General features: G+C 37.9%; 1 protein-coding gene across 2 annotated transcripts in view; it reads right to left on the bottom strand.

Annotated features, from left to right (window-relative positions):
- LRMDA (leucine rich melanocyte differentiation associated) overlaps positions 1 to 20,615 on the bottom strand; it is a 1,059,156-nt gene that overhangs the window by 193,293 nt on the left and 845,248 nt on the right. For both annotated transcript variants that reach the window (XM_044916082.1, XM_044916081.1), the window contains one exon: positions 17,664 to 17,748. In XM_044916082.1, coding sequence (XP_044772017.1) covers positions 17,664 to 17,748 — 85 coding nt within the window. The remainder of the gene's footprint in view (positions 1 to 17,663; positions 17,749 to 20,615) is intronic.

The following is a 20,615-nucleotide window of genomic DNA, read 5'->3' as shown; positions in this document are numbered from 1 at the left end:
ACATGGATTCTTATTGTTCCACCTTTTATGCGTAAATAATAGTATGCTATATATATTGTTCTGTACCTTGTTTTATTCCCTTAATGATATATACTGCATAGATTCACATATTAAGTATGTAGGATCTTCCTAATTCTTTTGACAGAGTTACACAATATTCTACATATTGGATATACCATAATTAATGATTCTCAACTGATAGCTCTTTTGCTATTTTCAATGGTTAGCTATCACATTTACTCTATAATAAATACTATCCTATATATGTCATTTTATATATGCAATCATTTCTAGGAGTACAATTGCTGATCTGTTTTTATACTAGGCTGTTAATCATTTTATTACTGATTTCTGTGAACACTTCATATATAAGAAATATAATCTATCATTGCCTGTGATATAATTTCCAAATATTAAGTTCACTGTCTTTTGACTTCGCTTAAAGTCTTTCCCTCCTTATGCAAAAGGTTTTTTAAAAAAATAAAATCAATACATTTTTAATAGGTTAAAATTTTAATAGGTTGTATGTTTTCAATATTTAAAAAATATTTTAATAGGTTAAATTTTTTTAATTTTTTGTTTTTTAAAATTACAGCTTTTGAATTGAGTTCTCAGTTTTCTTTAAGCACTTTTATGGTTTCTTCTTCATTTCCACTTAAATGTTAATCCATTTGTAATCTGTCCTAGTGTAAGGTATGAGATATGGATCTAATTTTTTTTTCCAAATAGCTACACATTTGCCCCAAGAACATATATTGAATAGCCCATCTCTTCCCTGCCAGTCTGAGATACCCCTTTATCACGTACTAAATCCCACATGACACTGAGTTCTCAATTTCCTATTCTATTCAATCAGTCTGTTTAGTGATCTGTTTGCCAGTACCACTTTGCTTTAATTATTGAGGCTTTAGAATGTAGTTGATATCCAGTAGAGCTAATTTCCCCCCTCATTATAATTCTTTTTCAGAATCATACCAGCTATTACTTTTGCTTATTTTCTCATCTAAACTTCAGGTTCACTTTTTCCAGTTTAAAAGGAATTAAAAAAAAAAAAAACCTTTGGTAGTTTTATAGTTTCAAAATGAATTTACATTTTAACAACAACAAGAACAAAAAAAACCCATATTGACATATTTATGGTCTTGAGTTTTCCTATAATGTGGTAGGTCTCTCCATAACTTCAAGCCTTCTTTTGTGTTCCAGAGGGTTTTAAAGTTTTCTTCATGAAGATATTACACATTTTTGTTAATGTATGATTAAAATATTCCCAATTTATTATTTTTTATGTTGCTTCTGCAAATGGTGTCTTTCATTCAAAATACTCTCCAACTGGGTTTTTTTTTTTTTAATTTTATCCAACTGGTTTTTGTTCCACTAATTGTATGTTAACTTTATGCTTTATTTCATTCCCTGAATTCTCTTGTTAGTCTTTCAGTTGGTTCTCTTGAGTTTCCAATTGTCAAATCAAATCAAATCATCTGTAAGCATGACAGTTTGGCTGTATGCTTTCCATTTTCATGTCTGTTGTTTCTTTCTCCTGTCTAATTACATTGGTTAGTATTTCCAGTAAAACATTAAATAACAGTGATGGTAATAGATAACTTATCTTGTCCTTACATTAATAAAAATACTTCTTATGTTTGCCCATTAAGTTTGCCATTGGCTTGTGGACTGAGATGGATGTGTTTTATCATATTAAGGACATATACATCTATTTTTATATGCTTTTTACCAAAATTTGTTATTGAATCTGGCAAAGATCTTTCAGCAACTATGCAATTACGGCTTTCATCTTTAGATCTATTAAAAAGATTGAATAAATGGATATTTTAATATTGAAATTTCATTGCATACTTGGAATAAATCTCAGTTGGCCATGATGTTTTACTCTGCTGTTTATGCTGCTGGATATTATTTAGAATTACTTTATTTAGGATTTTTGTACCTATATTCATAGCTGAGATGAGTATGTAATTTTCTCTGTAATCCTTCTCCATTTTTCTGTAAATACTTTATGCACTTGATAAAAAGATTTTAGAAGTACTCCCTTATCTATGTTCTCAAACAGTTTAAATAGCTTTGGAATCACCCCTGTGGTATGCAGGAACCAGCTTACACCAACTCATAAGAGTCAACTGTGCACATCTCTTCCCAACACCACAATGAGTGATGTCATACTGGTATTTGGAATCAGTCATGGTGGAAATATTGATGCCACAGAAGTTGGAAAACACTATAGATCAAGGTGTTTTTATTTTTTATTATTATCCTTATCATCATTATCATCATCATCATTTGCATAGACCCAGTTATTAAACATCTAACAGAATCATCTTCTTAACAAAATCACCTTCTATTCTAAAGTTTGGTAAAACTTCCCTGGAAAACCACCTGGACTTCACAGTTTTGTGTGGGGTTGTGAGAGGTTTTTATGTACTTTATTTGCCTATGGAAATCAATGTTTCAACTTTCTATCTCTTCTGGAGTCAGTTTACGGAAATTTCATTTTCTTAAAAAATTATCCACTTGATCTAGATTTTTAATATTTGCACAAAATTCAACAAAGTTGGTTCTTATGATCCTTTTAATTTTCTCTTCTGTGACTTTTCATTTTGTTTTATATATTTGTATTTTCTTTAATTTCCCTTGATTTTGTTTTTTAAAAAAACAGCTCTTGAATTATTTATTATACTCTTCTGTTTTATAATTTATTTATATCTGTTTTTAGCTTTAATAATTAATCCCTTCTGCTTTCCTTTGGTTAATTAGCTGAGTGTTTTTTGAGTCAGATGTTTCATTTATCTTTTGCATTCTTTTGCTTTTAATATATGTACTTAAATATATGTATGGTTTTCTTCTCAGAATGGCCTTAGATCTACTCCATAAGTTCTGACAGGTAATGACTTCATTATCATATCTCTCTGGTTATTCTACAATTTGAGCTTGTATGTTATCTTTGACTTAAGATTTAAGAGTATTAAAATGTTTCTGAGTGGAAGGGCTTTTTGCAGTCCGATTTTGTTACCAATTTTTAGTTTCATCATCCAGTGACCTGAGAGTTTTTATACTTCCTCTACTTCCTGAAATTCATTAAAATTTATAACTCAGTATATTATTATGGAAGGCTATATTTGCCAAAAATGATCAGAGCAGTATTTCTGGACTCACATGCTCTTCTAGAACTTTGCTACTCCCCATCAAGAGGCAGAACTTATTTTTCCTTCCCTTAAACCTGAGCAGGACTTTGGTGATTACCTTGATGAACACAAGACAGTTAAAGTAATGCTACATAAATTCTGAGATACAGGTCATAAAAGACAATATGGCTTCTGTCTGGCTCTTACTCTCTCTTGGGAATCTTTGCCCTTTGAACTCAGCCATTATGCTATGAGGAAGCCCAAACTTGCATATAAAGGAAGACCACATGGACCCCACATGGAGAGGAGCTGAGGTCCCCAGCTGATAACCAGCATCAACCACCAAGCATAGGAGTATGTGAATTGTCAGATGATTCTAGTTCCTAGACTTCAAATCTTCTATTGAGGCCCCAGACATTAAAGAGCAGAGATAAGTCATTCCCATTGTCCTCTCTCAGAATTCCTGACCCATAGAATCTTCAAACTTACTAAACCATTGTCCAGTGCACTATATGACTTCTTTGTCTCTCATTTGACGCTCTTTTGCTTAAATTCTACCTTGTGATATTTAAACTGTAACCCCTGCTGTAATCCCTCTTCTATGCTTTTGTTTCAACTTTTCTGAGTCAATTTGTCTCTTTTTCTCTTATATAACACAGAGAATTGGATTTTGCCTTATGATTCAAACTGAAGGTATTTTAAACAGGTAAATAAAACACATTTACATTTTGTCCTAATACAAATATGATGGGTCTTAGTTCTGTTGTGTTATATTTCATATGGGCGGAGCTGAGTAGTTGTAATACGTATCTTCTGTCTCTCAAAGCCTAAAACACTTCATATTTGATCCTTCATAGAAAATGTTTGCTAATCCTTGATGTAAATAATATTGACTGCAAACAATGTTCTATTTACCACAATCTTTATTGTTCCTTTTGGTTTTTGTTGTTATTGTTGCACATCTTATTGCTTAGGCTAGCATCTCCAGGGGAATGTGGACTAGTCCTTCCTTGCTTATTCAAGGACTATAATGGGAATATTTTTAACCCTCTGTTCTTGTCTATGCAGGTTGCTGTAGGTTTTTGGCAGATAATTTTAATCAAGTTAGAGAAGTTTCCATGTATTCCTTATTTGCTAAGAGATGTGGGTAAAAGTTGATATTAAATGTCATGAGTTTTTTTCTTTCGCATCTATTAATATGACCATATATAATCTATTTTTCTTTTTAATATGCCCATATGACAAGTTTACTGATAAATTCTAATAGTAAACTAACCTTTCAATTTTGACATAAATCCTAATTGGGCATGAAGTGGTATTTTTTATTACTACATCACTAAATCTTATTGTTAATTTCTCATGGAGGATACTTTTACCACATTTGTAAAAGAGATTGACCTACAGTTTCATTTTCATGTGTGTTCATTATCTTGTTTAGGTCAGTTATGGAATCCTAGTTAGATGAAATGAGAAATGTTCACTGTTTTTCATTTTCTGGAAAAAATTTAGGAAGTTTCTCCTCTTTGAGGGATATATGATTATTTTTTTCAGTTTCTTCTATAGTCTTTTTCTCTATTTAGATTCATAGTCCTTCTTGAGACAATATTGGTAACTATAATTGCCTTAAAATTGCCTGTTTTAGATTTTTAAATTTATTGATAAAAACTCTAGAGTTTTCAATCTTCTTATTCCTAATGTTAGATGTTCATCTCTATTTTTTCTTTAGATTTGCTAGGTTCATCTTTAAAAAAATAAACTATTTGTTGGTACTATTGATAAAGTATATTGTACACTGTTTCTATTTTATTAAGTTTTAGTTTAATTCAGTCATTTCATATGTCATTGGGTTTGTTGTTGCTTAATTAGGATTTTTGGAAACCCAACCCATTTAAAAAATTTTTTTATTCCTTGTTTCATTTTTATATTTTCAAGGGAACAAAATCCTTTAATTACATTTTGGGCTACATCCCACAGTTTTTAATATACTATAGTGCTGTCACTTCCACTTACTTTTAAAGAATAATTTATGTTTATATTTTCTCATAAACCTAAAAGTTTCATTTATTTATAATTCTGTAAGGCTTTTTCTTTCCTTTACCCTGCCCACCCCCACCCCCACCTCCACCCTGCCCACCCCCACCCCCACCTCCAGAAGGTCTTCTTTTTTGAAGCTGATTTCTAAGCCTGCCAGTAGTTCCCTGCACTTATTAAAGTCCTGAAGCTGGTCCTACATTTTTTAACTCTCTTGCATCAAAGCTGTGATGAATCTCTTCAATCTTATCCTTTTATCTATCTTGCAGAGAATCTACATAGGTTCTGATCTTCCTTTCCAGTTAATTATTGGTGTTGTTTTTTTCTTTTCCCTATAGAAAGTAGAATAATATCATTTCTATCATTTCAGTTAATGCCTTAAAATGGCTTCCTGCCTAAGGGACAGTAAATGGCCTATAAGATGCTAAAGTTCTGGCTTCTCATATTGTTCTGACTTCATCTATGCTTCCCCCACCACATTCCTCCCCTGATAGATTATTTACGCAGCTATACTGACCTCCTAGTTCTACTTTATGTATTTCAGGCATGCTCCTACTTCATAGCCTTATACATGCCCCTTCTTCTGCTTAGATTACTTTTCTCTCAGATATTCTCCAGTTTCCATCTCTCACCTCCTTCAAGTTATTACTCCAATGCCACTTTCTCAGGGGTAATTCCTCTGGCTATCAAGTCTCAAATTACCAACACAAACTCCTTCATCTCTTTTGCCTGCTTTTGTTTTCATCTTAGTATTTATTCTTAGTCTTCATCCTACTCTATGCTGCTTATATTTTTATCTTAATGATTCTTTCAGTAGAATGTAAGCTCTTTGAAGGTAAAGATTTTTGTAGGCTTTATTCATCACTCTATACCTAATGCTCAGAGCAGTGCTTGGTACATAGTTTGTGTTCAGTAGATAGCTCTTGAATTAATAAATTTCTAGGGATTCAGAAGAAGAAAAGGAGGCTTTAGAACATGTTCTTTGTCTGTCTTTGTTCTCCTTGGGCTTTACAATCTTCCAGATATGCCACCATTTATTGCCCTGCCTAACCTGTTCTCCACGGGACTTTGGTTATTTGTACATTGTATGAAGTTCTAGAAAAATTCCAAAGGAGCAGATGAAAAAAGGGAGAAATAAGACATAAGAAGGAATGCTCTCTCAAGAAGAAGAAAATTTGTGGGGGAGGATGGTTATATGGGTTTCTTTAATCAAAAACAAAGAAAGGGACTGCATGTTATCCTCTTTGACTATTCTTGATTGTGATGAAACTGATGAAGTAGAGCAAGATAAATAAAGGAATAAAGAGCTAATCCACAAGAGGGAAGACTGTTTTTATTGCTCTTACACAGATGTCTGTCCTCAGAACACAGGAAAGTTTTTTTTCCTTTGGGGGAGGGTGGGAATAAGAGTAGGGGAGCAGCAATTTAAATTGGAATCACTAGGCAGTCTGTGTTTAGGAATTAGAATTGCATTATTTTCCTGGCTCCCCACCCCCTCTTGTCTTTTAGTTGAGAAACATTTGCCCTGGAACAGCACACAGAGTTTGCATTAGCATCCCTGAGGATAGAACTTTGACCCCACAGACTAAGGAAGCTACAAATGGAAAATTCCAAGTTGCTGTACTCTTTTATTTTCATGCTAATGCTTCTGCAGAGAGTATTTAAAGAAACAGATGCACAAGAATAATAAAGAGTTAAGGACTAAGAATGCCTCTGACAACAGTGGAGTGTTTTTCCAGCACAGCCTTGTATCTTTCTGTGCTTGCACAAGTTCAGAGGGGTCAAGGTGAAACCCTGGTTTTATTTTATGAAAAAGCTAAACTAACAGAAAAACCCTGGGTCTGGGTTTCAAATCCTGATTGGATTTGAAAGTTGCTGCTTCACTTTACTTCCTTCAGGCTACACTATTCAACTCACAAAGACAGATGAGCGTATCCTTCAGTAAAAGCCCTTGGGTAATGGTGATTTCCCAGTCTCCCTTGCCTGTTGACACTCAACTTCAACAATACTCATCCTTTCCTCAGATCCAACCTGGATGGCGCCTACTGTATGTTCAGCCCCCTGGCTATTTCCATTGTCTTCCCAACAAAAAGAAAAACTTTTCATCTTTTTCTGAGAATAACTTCATCCTGGGTATAATAAATTCTCAAATGCAAGACATATCAGAGCACTACACTCTGAAAAGCCAGATAGTTTCAATATTCTTCTCTTAATATGCAAACAAATTTATATTTTACTTTACCATACACATGCTTCACAGAGGAGAAGCTAATCAAAAACATAAAATCATCATATCTAACCCCTGCTTTAAGATTATTTCTCACACACCGCTCCTCTGGACTATGGCCAGAAATTAAACAAGAACTCTACTTGGTCTCCCCCCCAAGTTCTCTTTCACACCCTGAAACCACCCAGGGAGTGTTCCTCCAGGTGTGTCTCCTATACAAACGGGATGGCTTTCAGAATGTTTATATTCAAAGTCCTTAGGAGCAATAAATGGGTGGAAATAGGTGAGTGGAGACAGAAGGGATGGAGGATCTGTTTTGAAACTGCATTTCTGTATCAAGTACACACTCCTCTCTCTTGTTTTGTAGGTTTATAAAAGGTGACTATGAGAAAGAACTCTTAAGACAATTGGAAGTAGGGAGTGGGCGGAGTCTAGCCCTTTCTGTACATCTGAGCGGAAAGAACTTAGCAATGGCCACTCCCAAGTGATATGATCAACCCAGCTTTTTCATTCCAACCTATTTGCTTTCAACTTAGTTCTCACCTTCCCCCAAGGCTACCTCCCAACACTTTCCTCTTCACTCACTGAATGTCCCTCTTCTGTACCCTTGCAGCTTGACTTCTGCTTTCTGTGTGTAGGGCCTTATTTGCAGAGTTAGACTACAGGATTCCTGAAGGCAGAGCCCACAGCTTCTTCTGCATCTCCTACAATCCCCAGTGCAGGGTTCCTCTCAAAAAAAAAAAAAAAAAAAGTGGTTGGCTGACTGATTGAAGAAACAGAAACAGGTCCCCGCGGTGACCTGAAGCATATGGAATTCTGATTAGGGGAAGTGAAAAGTCAAAAAGCCCAATATTGCACCCTTCATAAAGTACATGTATCCCATCAAATCTGAGGTTATTGGAAAAGTAACAGCCCTCTCCCCCAACCAGCCCCAACCAAAAATTTCATTAGAATGGATAAAGAACCAGAGCCGTAAATATTCATGGCTGGGAGGGGGAAGCTGGAGGACAGCAGGCTGAACTGAGCAGGTGTTCACCTCACTCAATTTCAATCCATTTGCAGCCAACAACGTCATTGTTTGGCCTTCTTGAGCTCACCGACAGGCCGTTTTTCATGATTTTACCATTTCTGGCCAAATGCAAACTTTTTAATTAAATGTACCACATGATTCCAGATGTTTGTTTATTTGTTCCAAAAACGTTGTAAAATCCCTACATGAGGAAAAACCTGGGGCAGGGGTAAAGTTTTCTACAAGATACAGGGAAATGAATGAATTAGAACTGGGATGGGGAGGTGAACACTGGGCAGAGCTCTCAGCAGAACAATCTAGACCAAAACCATGGGCTTCAAAAAGCTCTCCTTCCAGAAACCCAAGATTTGGGGATAAAATAATACACTGGGCACTTACTTACTAGGTTTTTTTTTTTTTTTTTTTTTTTTTTTTTTAAATGTAGCTCATCTTGAGCCAAAGATCAGAATGAGAACAAATTTTTGTGGCTGCTCTGCCTGCTTATTGTCTGTTTGTTCCTGTTGCTATGAGCCCCACTGCATTAATTCCAGCAGCCTCCCACTTAACAGGCCAGATTAGAGCTTATGCATGAGTGGTAGGGGAGCATCCTGCATGGGGGTGGGGGGAAGCAAGAGAGCAGCTACAGGCAGAGACCACAGCTTCCCATCCACCATGCCAGCTTCCTCTCAGCCTTCTGTTCTCTCCTACCAACTCTAAACATAATCAGTTCCTAAGTCAGTCTATTGCATTTGCTCCACAATGTTTCTCATATTCCTACTCTTCTTCTCTGTTCCCTCAGCCAGCCAGCCACTCCAGGTCTTCATCATCATGCTAGATTATTTCAACATTATCCTAACTGATGCTGGTCTCTCAGTTTCCGTTTCAAAAGCCAACATCAGAAATACTTTGAATAAGATGGGGAGGAAAAGCACTAACTGTCCATTTTCTCTGAGGCCTGAGCCAGAGACACCCTGTGATCAAATCATCAGCAACCTTGAACAACAATTCCATAGTGGCCATAAGGTTTCCTTTACATTGCCCTCACCCCTGCTCCACTGGCAGTGTCCTGGCCCCAGCTGTCTTCCCCATCTGTTACCAAGTTGTTTACTAAATTACCTTTGCTAGAAACCTGCTCTTTGGGGGCAGTTCAGTCTGCAGTCACATAGCCTTTTATCAAGAAATCCAAAGCTTCTAAAACTTAAATGCCATCCCACAGTGGCCTCTTTGATTCTAGACTCTTTTCTTTCCAATTTCCCCCTCCTACTGCTTGCAGATTAATAATCCCATAGCACAGCTTTAAATCAAATCTAGATACTTCTGCCTATTCAAGGCCTGCCATAATATGGATCCATCCTACATATGTAAACTCATTTCTGACTTTTTCAAAACCGGGTCTCCTCTTACCCCTGTGCTTCTTCTTTACCCATTTCCCTTTTTTGGGGGGGGGGTCGGGGGAAGGGGGATGCCCTTCTTCTGCCCTCCATCTACTCATGCCCTACTTGTCCTTTAAAGCTCAAGGCCAACATCCTCCAAACAGCTATGCCTGACTATTCTAGTCTTTACTGATTCCCATCTTTTCTAAACATTTACAGCACTTATAACTTTTACTAAGTAAGGCAACTCTTACTTATATAATACATGATATCTAGTTTGGTTGGCATTGTTTCATTTTGGTATGTCCTCAATCAAACCATAAATTCTTAGAAGACAGATACCATGCTCTCTCTTCCTGAATATTCCACAAACCCTAACACAACATACTTTGTACACAGCAGATACTAAGTAAAGGCAGGGGATGCTGGACGACTCCTTAAATGAAGGTGCTCGGAGCTATGTTTGTTGCTGCAGAAGTCATATTTGGCCATGTCTCAATTCTTCACTTGGAGTGGAAGGGATAAGAAATAGCCCATGACTCTAAAACTTCAGGACATTTGGAATCTTCAATCCTGTCAATCCCAGACCCTCCATTTTTTAAGACAGAGGGACATGTTTTCACCACCATTTTTTATTTGGACTGCCTTTTGGGGGAAGGGTTATCTCTTATCCTGCAGAAGTAAAGCTCCTGTTGGGAGTACAAGGCATGATTCCATTTTTCCCTCCTTGCTTTGCTTCTGAAACAGAAGAGCCAAATTTGTAGCCCCTCTGTGTCTACGAGTGCACAACAATTCTGCCCAAAGAGTAGAAATAAAGCAATCATGGAGACTGCAAATGAAAAATCATCCTTGGAGAAAAACGATAGGAAATGGACCCCTATGGATTTCAAATGCTTAAAGGAGGCTGCTTAAAGTTCCTGGCCGAAGTCCATGCCAGTCTTGGTAACAGTCTAACAGATTCATCCATCTTCAGATTCCACTTGGCTTGCTCTTCCATCACTGCCACCTTCCCAGACAGCGAGCGCACACATGCACATCTATCTATATATATGCGGAAGTTTTAATCTACACTATCCTCCATTCCAATCCACCCAGCCCCGCTCGGTACAGAGTGAAGCTATTGACCCTGCAAAGCAGCAGAGAGATGAATTTGATGACCCATACTAGAGTTTTTAAACCATTTCAGCAAGTCTAGAATCAAAAGAAAGTACAATTTATTCAGCACTTAGTAAAGTCCTTTTACTTTGGAACGGAGCGCACACACTGAAAATAGACTCCTGCTGCCACACAGATAAAACAAACCTGTCAACCACTACTGTCAAATCACTAGTCACCTCGATTAAATAAAGGAAACTTTAGCATCTCTCAGCATCTGAGAATTCCACCAAGATTATAAGCCCATAAAAGCATTATGAAGGAAAGAAAACTAACGTAATGGGTTCTGTTGAAATGTCATCAGAGGAAGCATTTTACATAATTAGAAAATGCTAATCACAGCTCTGCCCAAGGAACCAACACACTCTTTCCCTACACAGCCAGGGCAAAATCACGACACAGAGTCTTAAAGAGGGGAGCTGAGGCCATGCACTTATCTAGCAGGACCCACAGAAGAAACATGTCCCTCTCAACAGCAAGGAGGCCATCCCAGCCAACTGCTAAAGTGATTTTGTCTTATTTCTTCTCCCTCCCTCTCGCTCCCTTTCACAGTTTTTAATACACTTTCTATGGAGAAGAGTTGGATCTGCCATACTTCTGTGAACCTTCAATGACTCAGAGATGTTTTCTGAGAAATCATCTGATAGTTAGCTCCTTTGAAAAAAAATAATCAAAATATTTTGGAAAACAGAAAGCAAGAAATAAGCAGGCTGCTTTAGTCATAGGGTCTGATCGCAGGTGGGACCTACCTGGCAAAGTCACCATAACCATCGGATTGCTTATTTCATCTTTTTCAATGGTCAATGAGAACAATGAACAATAGACAAAAAGACACCTTGATGCCGAACTAATAAGATAACCTAAATAAATATATCTGTTTTCATTGAGTCTGTGCTATTATTCTGTGTAGATTTTGTTTATAACGATCAAACCTACTTAGCTTTCATGTTCCCTGTGGGTTGACAAGGCAAGATGGTACAACTATAAAAAACAGGAAAATAATTTTTTTTATGTTGTCTGAAAGAGACAGATTGCCTCCAAATCCTCTAAGCCTAAAATAAATTGTGATGAGCAGTTTGGTTATCAAGCAGCCCCATCTTGAGCCCTCCCGAAAGTATTCTGTTCACTGGCATGCAGTTTTTCTGGGCAACATCTCCCCATCCCAAACATCTTTGTCTACATTGCCACATCTTCACACACATCCATTAATTTTCCTCTTATTCATTTCACTTTGGCTTATTTAAATAGTTCAAGCAAAACACTCTGTATTTATGGCTTCTGTGAAAATGTATTTTATGATATCTCTTGCTAAAACTGTTTAAAAAGTAAAAATAAAAAACCCCTGCAGTTTTTCTTTCCACCTTTTTCTTGTTTGGATGGCACACATTGAGCTGCTTCATGGAGATATACAAAAAAATCAATTCCTAAGCATAAAATGCAACTCACATTAAGGAAACTGCAAACGATAACTAATTATGATGAGTTGCTATGTAAATCATTCTATGACAGTCCCAGCAATCAATTTCAAACACAAATAGACCAAGTCCTGGCTGGAGAAGAGGATGAGCACCTAACAACTGTATCAAAAATAATGGCAAGATTGCCAAGGATGGGTGGAAGGAGGATGGCTACCATCTCCAAGCAAGTTTCCACAGATGTCCTCTCAATTTCCTGCATTCTTTTTTTCATACATCTAAAGGCTGATGTTTAATGCGACCAGGTAACAATGACATACCATAAGCATCAGAGAAAAAAATAGTAATTCAGAGATGCTCACTGGGCTTGCAATTACTTTGTAAAATGTGCACGCAAATGCACTGGAACAGGACCCTCAGTGTGATCGCTACTGGAAATGTTGGATCATGGTATGCATGTGGGACTGCCTGTTATCACTTTGCATCACCACCAGCCTCTTCTAAGGTTTTCTCTGCAACTCAGAGGAGGAACTGGAAATTGCATTTCTGAGACGTCCCTTGGTACGTGGTTCTATGTTAGAATGAGCCAAAGAGAGACACTTTGGAGTACGACTTGGAAATCCAGAGAGAAAGAGGAAATGCCTCGGTAGTTCTCTTGTTTGAAGCAGTGTCCACGTGGCCGCTACAGATAGACAACATCAGTAGTAGATTCCCAGGTGTTCCTGAGATGTGCAGAAACTTCAGCCAGCTCTCGAGAATCACCAGCCTCCCTGCAAGACTGAGACTCTGGGTGGGGTCCTCCCTGACTAGACCAGCCTCTCTCTCATTCCTTACATTAAACCCCTTTATGATGTGATAATGGGCCTTCTATTTTCCCTATCTGAATTCAGACTGATGTCATAGTATCTACCTCTTTGGTTTTTCAAACTGTCTCTGTTCTTGAATTTATAGATTTTTAATTTAAAAGAAGGAGAGTAACAGACAATTCTTTTGACGGAAGAGGCAAGGACGCTATACTTAACTACAGACTTAGCACAGGCTGTAGAAATTCACCCCTGGCAGTGGACATTTCCAGGCCATTTCTCTGCTTGCAATTTCTTCTTCCCTCTAGCACAATGCTACAGTCAGTCCTGCATTTGCTTCATGTCCTGTGTGAAGGACAAATGTCAGGGGTGGCCTGGGAATCAAGGACACAGAACTCGGACTTTTTCTTCCTTGCCTCTGTCACTGAGTGGCTCAGTGTCCCCCAGCAATTTTTGGTGCTTTCCTCTGTTAAATGGCAATAATAATATTTACCCTCCTTCCTTTATAGGGTTGTCTTGAGGATAATATGGTCAACTCACTAAATAGAAATGTTTTCCCCAAAAGACACAGTGGCCTATATAAATGCAAATTCCATTTCTAACAGCTACCAGATAGAGCGGCAATACCTGATATGCAGGTATATGTCCATGCACATAACATATTTAAAAAAACATTTCTCCAACAAACACTCCAACACTCCTCCTAATGTGGATACCCACAACCCACAGAGAATATAGTAAGCAGACTGCCACTAGGTAATAACTGGGATTCCTGACACAGCCCCATGGCCCCTGTAGACTCCAAGGACATGTTTAGACCTAGAGAAGAATTCTCAGAGAGATTTCAGGTGCACCATTCTAAAACCACATCTATACCACAGCCTGCATCTTATGGCGCATCCAGGCCCTTCTTTGAGAGCTTCTGTTACTAGTAAAATAATTCCACTAGTTGCTTCAGTTCATCCTATTTCCTTCCTACCATCAAAACACCAGAGTTTGGACACTATGACATTAAAATCATTATCTATTTGGAAGTTATACAAAGTGGCTAAATGCTGTATGAAAATGAATCAATACATATGGCCCCGACTAAGATGATTTGGGTTTGTGAAAGCAACAGAGTTGAGGTCTGAGGTCCACAAGGCTGGCCTTTCCTTCCCCTATCACCTACTCCCAAAGGAAGATGGGTCTCCTTTCTCAGACACAATGAAGTTATCTCACATATCTAAATTACTGACTTTCCCCTGGGTTTCTACCATTTGTCATTTGCTGAACAAATATTTATCGCACTCCTATTAAGCAGGAGGCCCTGTGCCAGGCATTGCAGGTATAGTAGTGAGCAAATAGATACAATCTCCTCCATTGCCTCCAACAGCTTATAGACTGTCCAGGAAAACACTGGAAAAAAAGCCTGAAAAATGAACACTGACCCAATATAAATGTGTGGGGTGAGATCAGAAAAGTCTTCCTTACAGCTGTGATAGTTAAGTTGATACCTGAGGGATGAGCAGCAGTCAGTGATGTGCAAGAGAAGAAAGATGAGAATCTGTACTCCCTTCAGGGAGCTTTCATTTATAAAGAGTTCAAGACCTACATATACTTAACCTCTTTCACACAAAGCAGAACATAAAAAATTGCACTAAGGAGATAGAAACAAATATTCTAAGTACCTCAGAAAGGGGAAAAATCAATATAGAAAAATATTCATACAAGAAGCAAAAAGTACTGTGGATTACTATCCCTACAATGCATGGATTAACTATAAATTACAGATGGAAAAATAGAGTCCCCCATCTCCTGATAATTATTCTGGGCCCAGATTTCTTTTACATTTGAATCGATAGTCTTTAGGACACGAATCTTGGGTCTATCATACTCGACATTGGAAGTAACATAAAAGGACAAGTAAAGGGAAAATGGCATGTATAGAAAAACAGCAATTTGCACATGAACTACTGCCCACCAGTTTATGTAGTTGTTGATGCGGAATGAAAAGAGATTGGGAACTGGATGAATCAAAAATTATTTGCAAATAGAACTTCCACTTCAGATTTTTTAGACCAAGTTTCAGACATCATGGAGGATTTCACTTGGGCAAGAACTGATGTAATTTGCCTTCGCAATGTGAAAGAGCCTCTCTGGATAAACATTTGTAAGCAGTTTTCATAAAGGTATTAACAAATGATAACCAAATAGTTTGGTGATTTATATGATCAAAATTTTATAATAATTTCTTTAACTTAAATATAAAAAAACAAGGTGGCATTAGGGCGCCTGGGTGGCTCAGTCAGTTGAGCATCCAACTCTTGGTTTCAACTCAGGTCATGATCTCCTGGATCGTAAGATGGAGCCTGCATTGGGTTCCTCACTCAGCAGTTGAAGATTCTCTCCCTCTGCCCCTCTCCCCACTTATGTGCACTCTTTCTTTCTCTCTCTAAAATAAATAAATACGTCTTTTAAAAAAAGGTGGCATTAAGTGGTTTCATTCTGGGTGCCTAAAAATCGGGCTTTTGCCACTTGTTATCATAGATTCAGGCCAAGCTAAAATAGATCAGTGTCATCTCTTCCCTACATGGATCAGTCCTATAATAATTCAACCTTAATGAGATTCTTTGGCTCTCTCTTTAGTGATGTCCACATGACCACAGGCCCAAAGACCTACCTGCCATTTCATGATGCTGACTTGCCTTTTTTCACTACCAGGTACTTAGCATTGATCAAACAACCAGAGCATTAAATTTATAGGCACATTCCTCAGTAAAATTGAGATATCTGTTGCTGGGTCCTCTCAACAACAATGTTCCCATTGATGTTGGGCTCTGATGTCATTGAAGGGCACTTGTTTTAACTCTAAACACCTTGAGCATTTTTCCATATTCCCAATATTACTCAATATACCTTCAAAACTTGTATTCTTAAATTCCATTTCTTTAAGGTTCAGATTTCTTACTTTACCATTACAGTGACAAATAATCTTTGTCCTATTATGGAGGATTATCATTGATCTGATCATGTCCTTCTGTTGTGAAATCTCAATTTCATGGCTAGATCAACTTTTAAAAGTAGGCTTAAGGGCTATGAGCTTTCAGTTCCTATGTAGAGTACTCAATGGGCTATGGACTAAAAATACCTTTATTCAAATATAAGAAACCAATAAATAAATCCATGAGGATATAATGCTAGAGTTAATTTGTTATTCTGTCTAGATATGCTATTATTATTTACCTAGGGGAACTCCCCTCCCCTCTCAAAAAAAAAGTCTCTAAAGGAATATGTTTGACACTTCCATAAGGACATTCAGTGAAGGAGATCTATACATGCCCCTCAAAATATGACATGTTGGCAGCTATTTGTTCTACCTGCCTTTGAGCAAAGTTGATTTTCACAAAACTGACACTTAATGAACAGAATCATAATTGAACCAAAATATATGTAAATGGAGAAAAGTTCTACTGTTCCCAGACATCAAATAGGCAACACAGGTACCAGTCACAGATACGTGGAATCCTGCATTATAATCTTGATCATTTCCTGCAGAAGAAGAGAGGGCCATTTGCCCAGAGCCCACATGTCTTCTCAGAGTGCCAACTTCACCACTTTCTGGGCCTCTCTACAGCCTTCGTTGCCACCCACCCAGCCTACAATGTAGCTGGGATGACAGACCTGGGACAGTACTTACTCAGTGTTCCCTAATTGTATGAGGGGAATTTCCTGCTTGGGGAAATACTATTTAAAGTATGGAATGCCCTCAAATGAAGACTGTACTTACTTACCATTGGAGGGTAGATTCACAATTAAGAAACGTGGCTATCATCATAACCAGGATAAAATGGGGTAAACAAGTTATACTGTAGGGCCTCTTCCTGTCCCTCCAGTTCCAACAAAGGTGACCATACAGTCCTTGGTCTAAGCAACCAGCTTAGGGACAAGGCAATTTTAAATTATATTCCATGCAGACTCCAGAGATGACAATAGGAATTCAAGGCTTTGGAAACACTGGGTAAACCAAATTAATGTTTTGGGATCAGATAATTTAAGGAAAACTGTGCACCAACTCTCTGCAATGTTGTTAGGCAAACTGGAATTCCTTTTAGCTTAATGTAGAGTTCATTCATTTTGAAATTACAGATTTCAACTACTCTACTCCCCAAACAATGATACTTTTACAAATATTAGTGAGTTTCCCAATTCTCTCCATCACTTTTGCTGCAGGTAATGATCTACTTAGTAATTTTTAAGTATTATAATCTCTTTACTTAAAGCAAAAAAAAAAATCAAATCACAAAATTATATTATAGCATGGATTTATTTGCCTTCCCAGTAGACCGCCACTAAATTCTGTTTAATATGAGTTAAAATCACTAGGTTTGACAGGTATGGTTTTCTCATCAAGGACTTGAAAAGCACTGTGTTCCTTCTAAAGAGCCAAGGCAGCAATAATGAGCCCAGAGCTCTGCACAGCCAAGTGTCCCTCCCTGCAACCACTAAGAGCAATAAAAAGCCGAGCTCCTACCTCGATGATTGGTGAGATCCCTGGAAGCAGAAGGCAGGGGTGTATAGTGGTGCACTGGAGAGGCCGTGATGCGGTCACTGGAAGCCTGTGTAATAAAAGAAAATGTCAACATGAAGTAACACCAAACACTAAATACCTTCATTTACCAAACATGCCTCCTAGGGATCTGGGCCTGGAAGAAATATTATCAACCAAGAGTCTTAGGAAGCGAGGGTTGTCTGTGCTGAGATAATGTTCTGGTGAGTGTAGGGTAGCATACAAAGCTTTGAGGAGCCTCGGTACAGGTGGAAGGGCCCTGAGACAAGGGGACCACTTGTTTATTTCCTGAACTGAAAGGAGGAGGAAGAAGAAGGGAGAGAGGGTGAAGGCCAGAAATGATAGAGTTAGATTTCTGTCACAGGCCTTCTTCCAGTACTTCCCACAGATTAAATGTTCACTATGAGATTTCTCTGGAAACCAGTGAGGACGCTGAGCTTTGCCCCAGGATGGATGGGGAAAAACGGGGCTGGTTTGTGTGGGCCCTGTGGCATTGAGACACACAGAAGCTGAGGGCTCAGCAGCAGGAAGTGACCGTACTGAAGGATATAAACCATTGCGCACTTTGCAGTTGGGGTTCTGGCTAAGTTTAACAATAACACTGAAAAACTCATCTGAAATTTGGGATATAATGGTCATCAATAAAATTTTGCCATTCCAAGACCTAAAAGAAAATGATATGAAATGTATCTTGAAGATGAATTTTTATTGTACACAAACAGCTCTTTAACCATCAAACTGTATATAGTGTGACCCGTATGTGTAAGTGGTGCTATATTTCTTTCTCTCTAGCTCTACAACCATGGGGATGAGGCCAGGAACAGAGGACTACAGCTGTCGGGTCAGCTGTCCCTCAGAACCAATGACCAGTCTGTCACATTCAGAGGGTGGCTGCTTATAGCAAAAAGCATCACCACTGCAATTCTTACTGAGACTTCTGAATCAAATACTACTTTTTTTTTTAATATCCAAAAAAGAACATCTGCTAGGATCAAAATCCTAAGCTTACAACCTTTCCAAGCTTCAAGAAAAAGTAAATTTCATTAATGCTACATTTTTCTTTCTGGAATAGGAAATATATTCTATGGGATATATTTGCCCTGCTAGGAGCAGGCCTTTTCTCCAAAGAGATTATCTACATTATAGGAATCAAAACTAAGTAGGAGATTAGACCCACTTACTAGAAAAACCCTTTAAACACCGCTTCTGACATTTGAGATGTTTGATTAAGCAGCTTTCAGTGGAGACTTACAGAAAGAGTTCTGAATGGGGCAGAATCAGAAGCTCTGTCCCTAAGGTAGAGACAGATTTCAGGTAGCATTACTTCACTCCAGCTCCAAGGGAAATATGTGGTGTTTAAAGCTTGATCCAAGGGTATTGGGTCCAGAAAGATAAAAGTTCAGTCACTAAGAAAAATGTTTTAAAAAGTAGACAAGATTTGCTAGATACTACATCATTAGATATTTAGGATACTGCAAGAACACAAAAGAGTCAGAAATTAGATTAAATTTCAAATACTAGAGTCACCACATGTCCCTCCATTTGGCAGTCAGGGTCTCCTGTAATCCCCACATGATAAATGAGACACAGTGACAGTGTTCTAAATATGGCACCTATTCGATGCTTAAGGCAGCATGTATGGGGCAAAGTAATAGGGGCCATCCTTCCATTGATCTACCATACTTCCTTAGTAAAAGGCCATAGCTTCTCTGTCAATGTTTCTATTCCATCTCAATGCTAAAAAGGCCTACAATTCCAGTATGAGTTTTAGGTTACTATATTGTGATATTTCTTACTGCATTTAATCTCAATTTGGGCTGTTGACAATTTGATGACAGCTTTTCCTAAAATTACTGGAAGAAACTACCTTTCAGCAAATACCTCTGACTGGGCAAAACATTAGAGCTTTATAACCAAGACTAAAATAGCTATTTACCTTTATTTCCAGGTGTAGTCAAAGCAAAACTGGTATGGTTCGAGTTCTATTTTGCAGTCATCGAACTATGCCTAACGTCTAATTACTTTTCTGCTCAGTGTCCATTTATAAACTCGAGTCATGAAAACAAATCCAGGAAAAGAACAATTTTGCAAATGGTGCCTTTCAGTGGAACATCTATGGCTGGATGTTTAGGGAACCTACTACAAATTAAGATTCTAACTACCAGTTCTTTGACTTGGCTCTTATCAAAATGAAGTCCATGTGATCTTTTCAATTTGTTCTCTGAATATTATGCTTGCAGGCACAATTAAGAAAAGCATGACTATCATATGGAACAACTGGACAAGACAATGTCTTCAACTTGCACACTACCTGCCCCCGAATAAAGCACTTCCTTGAAGCTCCAATGGCGCAATTGGTTAGCAGTGATACTTATACAACAGTGCGGGTGCAGCAAAATAAAGAACTTCTCCTGAAACTGAAGCAACACACCCACAGTGTATTGAGTATGATATGGTAGAAATGTAAGTGGAAAAACTTAAATAATGTTTCCTTTTACCTGAATTAAGAAGATATTCCCTAGAATGGGAATAGGGAAATTTGGGTAAATCTGAATCTTCAGAACCACAAATCTTCTCAGATCTTTGAGTCCTTGCCAAATTTCCTAACTACCTATGGCAGAGAATTGTACTTTTACATTTTACTTTTGAAATCACTCCTGTCCCAGGGTGCCTTGGTGGCTCAGTCGGTTAAGCATCTGCCTTTGGCTCAGGTCATGATCCCAGGGTCCTGGGCTCGAGTCCCGCATCAGGTTCCCTACTCAGCTGGGAGCCTGCTTCTCCCTCTCCCTCTCCCCCCGCCCCCACTTGTGATCTCTCTCTTTCTCTCTCTGTCAAATAAATAAATAAAATCTTTAAAAAAAAAGATATCACTCCTGTCTGAAGATACTTGTAACATCTACAATAGAATATTAGCAT

Source organism: Neomonachus schauinslandi, chromosome 6 (assembly GCF_002201575.2).
Source record: "Neomonachus schauinslandi chromosome 6, ASM220157v2, whole genome shotgun sequence".
In the NCBI taxonomy this organism is placed as follows: Eukaryota; Metazoa; Chordata; class Mammalia; order Carnivora; family Phocidae; genus Neomonachus; species Neomonachus schauinslandi.
This window is presented reverse-complemented; position numbering and strand designations above follow the sequence as displayed.